The sequence below is a fragment of the Labrus mixtus genome, chromosome 17 (genome assembly GCF_963584025.1).
Source record: "Labrus mixtus chromosome 17, fLabMix1.1, whole genome shotgun sequence".
NCBI lineage: Eukaryota > Metazoa > Chordata > Actinopteri > Labriformes > Labridae > Labrus > Labrus mixtus.
In genome coordinates, this window is record NC_083628.1 from 2,208,849 (window position 1) to 2,215,698 (window position 6,850).

Below are 6,850 nucleotides of genomic sequence, written 5' to 3' on the forward strand. Positions count from 1 at the left end.
GAAAAGTTAAAACCAAAGTATGTCAATGAAAGTAAAAGTACAGGAAACATGAGGATGAGGGTTAAGCAGCGGGACACTGGCAGGCATGAGGGCCCCCCCAATTGATTTTTGCCAAGGGCCCCAACAGACTATAATCGCTACTGGGCCTGCCGGACACAAAAAAGGGAATTTTGTCACTGAAAAAATATAGATTTGAAAATAATAAGTTATGATAAGTGTAATCTAGATAGGGGGGATTGAATGTCACGTGTGTAATATATGAAAATGTAAATATATAGGCAATGTTATACACAGTCTATGGTGTACACACATAGCCTTCATGTCCCCCTTTAATGTTGCAGATGCCAACCTCTACTAGTGTAAACATGCAAGTGATTAACTTGTTTGTCAGACTTCAGTGTGTGGTGGGAGGAAAGAAAAACTTTGGCAGCACAGCATGTTGCGTTCATTGTTTCTGGTTCACATTAAAACACACAAAACACGAACCATTCTGATTGTACAGTCAAGACATAAAAGATCCAGTAAGTGAACGGGGTTTGATACTGGATATTTAATAATAAGGGGAATAAGTCGCTTTCTTTAAGCTTTCGGAAGGATTTGATGACGTGTGCGAGGGAAGAATGACCCCGCTCGCTCCCCTCACATGCCCACACACTGTATGACCCAGACATGACTGTGTTTGCTGCAGGCAGGCTGGACTCATGTTTCTACCATTACTGCATTGGTTGACATGAAAAAAAGAAAAAAATGGTACGTCCCCCTTTTCTGAAATGCAACATCAGAAAAAAAAAAAAAAAAAAAAATCAAAAATGGACCCGATAACTTTAACAGCGGGGTAGGAAGAGAGAGAAAAAAGCAAGTCTGGCAGCGGTCGATATTAAAAACATGCAGAGGGAGACAAGCTCGGGGCCTTCCAGAGTCAGGAAAAAGACTTCGGAGAGCTGCGGACAGGAGATGGGTATGGCATTTCTATTCTCCCTCTGCCCATTGATTTGTATATGAAAACATAGCGCTTTTTATTCTCCCCCCTTCTGGGCTCTCCGCTTCTGAGTGATCAGCTGATGAAGAGACTAGCAGCTCGCCGCTATGCTGGCTTGCTAATTCTCTCCCCCACAGCTGCAGCCGATCCTGATAACCAGCCTGCAGATTGCACTCAGGTAAATATCCTCCTCCATGTCCTCTTTTTTTTTTTTTTTAAGGATTCAGCCAGGGCTACATCGCATGGGAAAGAGAGGAAGAGATGGATAAAATGTGTGTGTGTGTGTGTGTGCGCTCTGGGAAGAGAGTGTCTGTGAGTTTATATGTGTGTGTGTGTGTGTGAGCAGAGAGAGAGGGGGGGGGAGAGGAAGAGGGAGTGTGTAGGTGTGTGTTGTAACAGATGAGAGGGAATCTTTGCCAGATTAGTCAGGGGGGGAAGAGGCAGGCTTGTTAAGGAGAGAAAAAAGGAACAGGCATGGAGCATCACATGCACACGCTGACAGCAGCCTCCTCTCTCTCTCTCACACACATTCATGCACAGACAGTTCGGACAAGCCTCACAGCTGCGGGTTTTTTTTTTTACATCTTTGAGGATTACCCTCTATATATCCCTCCAGTTATTCCTCTGGAGCCATTTGCAGCCCCCCCTTTAGAGAGAGAGAGTGCAGCGGGGCTTTCAAAGCTCACATTTTGAGCCGAGTGATGAAGAGCAGGATTCCTATTGTTGCCTCCTCTCTGTTAAATAATCTGCCATGTCTTTTGGTTTTGCAGCTACAGCAATTCCTTCTATGTGTGTGTGTGTGTGTTTGTGTGTGAGTGTCACAGTCACCTTCATTCTTATTTGCATTATTATTGTTTTTCAGTTATGCTGCTGCACGATCCCTTCACAAAATGTGTGCAAAAAATTACATTTTTTCCGCATGCATTCATCTCCGTCCTTGAGAAACACTTTTTTTTGTTCTACAAGCGCATGCTCAATTTATTAGATGATTTGAATGCTGCTGTGTGTGTACTGTATGAGCCTGTGTGATTGATGCATCAACATTCTGCTCGGATTGGACAGCCTGCCTTTTTCTGTTTCCTCCCTCCCTCCCTCCTCTCTCCAGACGGGGATGCTGCTGCTGCTGCTAGAGCTGCTCTTGCTGCATGCATACTCATGTTTCTGGCCTCTAATTGCCTTTGTGGAGAACACAGCGGTTTGCAGCAAGACAACAGTTAGAAAATGAAGCAATGAAATGGTCGAAAAATAACGCAGGATGCATCAAAGCATCCTGCGTTAGATGCGGCAGATTATGTTTCCGTCTCGTTTTTTCTTTTTGTGAGGAGACAGTGAAATACGGGTTTAATATTTAATGCATTATTAGCGTTATAAGACGTGGCTTCTCCTCTTATATTCATATCTCAATCTGATCCTTCGATTATCATCCAACATCTAAGCCTCCAGATCAAATAATCTGTCCTATTTTGCAGAGGCAGCACAGGCAGTGGGGGTCGCTCCGTTCATGCAAATTATGATGATGATATCATGACCCGTCTTTTATTTGAATACAAAAACAATACTTCTACATTCTGAGTGCTCCAGAAATTATAAATACCGCTACTGATTGGCTTTATTAGAGGGTTTTAGATGTGAAGCGTGCCATCTGGAGTGCTTTAGGTTTCAGTCTTTGCAGGAAAATGAATGTTAAAAATTCAGCATGAAGCCGTTTCTGAGCCTCCAAAGTGACAAAACAAGTTTAAACTAAATGTTCAAATGAAGGAGAAAAGATCACATCTGTAACAATTTGTCTTTCAACACATTCCTCAGCTCTTGCGATCCTTGCTTTGAAATCTTGAGTTATTACCTGAACAACAAAAACAGAGTAGGCGAGCTTCATGTTCACACTACTTACTCGACCTCTCATTTCCTCATTTCCTCATTTCCTCATTTCCTCAGACTTTTTTGTTTTTGCTGTCCCCTACCTGCAGCCCGAGTCCCGAGAGAACGGTTCCCTGGAGGAGATGGAAGAGGACATCGGTCTGAAAAAGCGTAAAAGCGATCAGCCCGGGGAGAAAGAGCTGCGGGGCACGCAGGAGACGGGTGAAAAGGTGAAGAGGAAGCGAGGACGCCCGCCGGCTGAGAAGCTGCCTCCAAATCCACCTGAGCTCACCAGAACACTGAGCACACTGGTCGATATGGTCATCAACTACAAGGACGGGTAAGGGGGGGTTGCTCAATCACTTGTTCTCTGTGCTCATGCAGCAACAGGAAGTGCAAATGTTTCCTCTCACTGTTCCTCCTGTACTCTGATAATCTGGTTCACGCGGCGCTGCAGGAGCTGTCAATCAAAAAAAGGAACAGACATGAATCCTCGACTCTAAAAGACAGATTGTGTGTTTTGATCTTCATGGTCCGCTCTTGGGCTTTCCATGAATGTCAAATCATTTTTTCTGAAGCAGTGATAACATGATGCTGAGTGATAAACCTGACCTGTGTTTTCAGCGTGGGTCGACAGATCAGTAAGGGCTTTGTGCAGCTTCCCTCCAAGAAGGAGGTACCCGAGTACTACGAGCTGATCCGGAAACCTGTGGACTTCAGGAGGATCAGGGTAACGTGTCGCTGAACACACACTCACACACTCACACACTCACACACTCACACACTCACACACTCACACACTCACACACTCACACACTCACAGACAGACGTCAGTGCAGATGGGTCGGGATCTTTGTCCCTGGGCCCCTCCCCCACATCCTCAGATAACCCTGAGATATCGCTATAACCACTCCTAAATAACACAAATGACCTTTTTCAGCGCTTTAAATTGTTACTATTTTCACTTTTTAGAATTCCTTTAAAAGAATTGAATGCATTTTACAGATTTTATATCTTAAAGTGATTTTTATTCCTTAATCTTGCCTTGTTTATTATTCTATGACCTGCCTGTTTTTGTCCTTGTAAAGCAGTTTGTAACTTGTTTTTTAAAAGTGCTCTATAAATAAAGATTATTATTATTATTATTATTATTTATTATAAATTAAGGTCGACGAAATGCTTCTCCTTCCATACTTTTTGATACCAAACAGTCCCACCAACTTCTACGCCCCCTGAGTGTTGTGTGCCAGGCGGTGGCTGTAGTACACCTGAGCAGGTTTTGCTCACAATCATGAAATAACAAAAGAAGAAAGCATTATTGTCAGGTGACACAACTGTAACACTGTAGAGATGCTAAGAAGCTAAACGTAGCATCTCTTAACTTAATTCAACTTTCCTCAAAATGTTGAACTCTCTTTAAAAAGTAGATGACCCAAACACTCTTGTAATCGTGTTTAGGGTCATCTACTTTTTATTTTTCTTTCATTACTCGCCACGGTCACACTTTGAGGTCTTTCATACTAACCATCTGCTTCACAGGAACGTGTTCGCAATCACAAGTACAGAAGTGTGGGCGATCTGGAGAAGGATATTTTCCTCCTTTGTCACAACGCGCAGACCTACAACCTGGAGGGATCTCAGGTGAACCCTGACAAGTTCTTTCATTGGACGGCAACAAAAGTGCTTTTCAGTCTTCATTCTATTTGAATTTTATTTGATGTATTTGGACTCAAAGCTTGTCCTTGCTTGGTGTGTGTGTGTGTGTGTGTGTGTGTGTGTGTGTGTGTGTGTGTGTGTGTGTGTGTGTGTGTGTGTGTGTGTGTGTGTGTGTGTGTGTGTGTGTGTGTGTGTGTGTGTGTGGTCTCTGTTGACCTCTGTAGATCTATGAGGATTCAATCGTCATTAAGTCTGTGTTTGAGAGTGCGAGGCAGAGAATCGTCACCGACGAGGGACAGAAAGGAAATGTCAGCGGCGGTCACAGCGATAACGGCGCCGGAGCTGAAGACCAATTTCTTTCGTCAGCAGGTGAGTTTTGAAACAGAAACATCCGGCTTTTATTTGGTTAGAAAGCTTGAATGGCGTTTTTTATCTATCTTAATTGCTTTATCTCTTTTCATTGCTGTTTCACTTTACCTTTTTTTAAAGTTTTTCTAACTCTAACATGTGTCTCTAGTCCGTCTAAAAACCCCCCAATCATGAGAAAAGTCCATCCTCTCCGTCTTATACCTGCTCCACTTTTCAGAAAATGTGTGCTCAAACAGGCCGTTTGGGGATTTTCCCTTCATGACATCACAAAGGGCAGTAGCCCCTCCCCCAGGTGGGTGACACTCCCACAGCTAGGTGTTTGTTCTGCCCTCTGAGTCTGCCTTCTCACCGTAAACAATAGGACATGGAGAGAGAAAGCACCAAGTACACCCAAAGCCCTTCCAGAGAGGGGGCGTGGTCAGACACAGCTCATTTACATATTTAAAGGTACAGACACAGAAACAGCCTGTTCTGAGCAGGGCTGAAATAGAGGGGTTTATAGACATGATCAAATACAGGATCAGAGTGTATTTAGAACAAGAAACTTCACACACATGTTTTGAGGAGCTCTGAGATTTATTTACACTGAAGAAGAGGAGGAAATGTCACCTTTAAAGTCCTTTTGGTCTCGGTCATGTTTTTGTTTTTTGCTTCTTTTGCTTGTTTTCAGGCACTTTGTAAACCCTTTTTTTTTTTAAGTTTCTCATACCTAAAATCATTCCTTTTTTAATAATTATTAATGTTATTATTGATCCTTTTTTTCCTCTTGAAACCAGTGAAACCATTACCACCAGTCCAGCAGAAGAAGGACGATCAGGAGGAGAGTAGCAGAAACGTCACAGAGAAAAGGCCCCATCGTCATTTAGACAGCGACGACGATCTAGAGGATAAAACCACTAAAGATGAAGGTTGAACTGAGAGGCTTTCTGTGTTTTTGTTTTTGTTTTTGTACTCCGGTTCATATCTGTTCTCTTCCTCTTCCATTTCAACAGCTCCGTCATTTTCTAAGATAAAGAAGGGTCATTGAAAAAGAAAATACACAAAACCCCTCAAAGAAAGGTCCAAAATGGATCCATTTTTATAGATGACTCACGCCACTCCAACATGTCTTGCTGCATATTGTGGACTTTTTACCTGCCTTAGTCCCTGTGGTCGCTTCTGCAAATATTCTGTCAAATCCCTGGTTTCACTCACTGACTGTTTTTAATCCATACATTTGATTGTATGAAATGCCTTCATTCGTCTTGGAGCATGTATATTTCTCTTGGAGCTGATGATGACGTTGATGAGTCAGGGGCTGGAGATTTGAAGCACACGAGAAAGTCTTTTGTTTTTTGAAGAAAATAACAAGAAATGAAGACTAAAAAAAATCTGTAGTTTCATTTAAGAGATGATACGTCTTTGATAAAAGTTGAAGTATGCAGTCAAAGACTTGTTTTAGTACCAACAGCAGTACTTTTGCCTGTTTTTGATACTTGATGGAGTAAGTTTGGGTCTGATTAAGGGTACTCCAGTTGAACATTTTTATCCCTTGTGCTACAGTATATTCACATATTGTACAGTTTGTGTGAAAAGTAAGTAAAAAAGAAAAAGTCTTTTCATTTACTCTCCTGGTTGTTTTGGGAGGTTGGAAGACGTCGTTGTTGAGACAATCCCTTGAAACATGTATTACTTAAACACCTGGGAAATAAATTTTACCCAAAGGTTGCACTGCTTTGTTATTTTTTTTAAAGATATTTATTGAAGTAGTAGCTGTTGTGGGCGTATTTAAATGTCAAATATTTTGCAAAACACACTTCACCATGTTGTTCTTACACTCATATGTGTCTCTAGTCTGTCTACAAACTCCCCAATGATGAGAAAAGTCCATCCTCTCTGTCTTCTGCTTACTCCACTTTTCAGAAAATGTGTGCTCAAACAGGCCGTTTGGAGATTTTCCCTTCATGACATCACAAAGGGCAGTAGCCCCTCCCCCAGGTGGGTGACACT

At 42.3% G+C, this 6,850-nt stretch overlaps 1 protein-coding gene across 1 annotated transcript; it reads left to right on the forward strand.

Moving 5' to 3' along the window:
* The first annotated feature begins 768 nt into the window (after nt 1-768).
* LOC132992345 (probable global transcription activator SNF2L2) lies at nt 769-6,568 on the forward strand. The gene is made up of 6 exons (XM_061061593.1): nt 769-1,157; nt 2,947-3,176; nt 3,461-3,566; nt 4,376-4,477; nt 4,717-4,861; nt 5,638-6,568. The coding sequence occupies exons 1-6, from the start codon at nt 1,062-1,064 to the stop codon at nt 5,772-5,774; spliced, it is 816 nt and encodes a 271-aa protein (XP_060917576.1). The 5' UTR covers nt 769-1,061; the 3' UTR covers nt 5,775-6,568.
* Nucleotides 6,569-6,850: the final 282 nt, after the last annotated feature.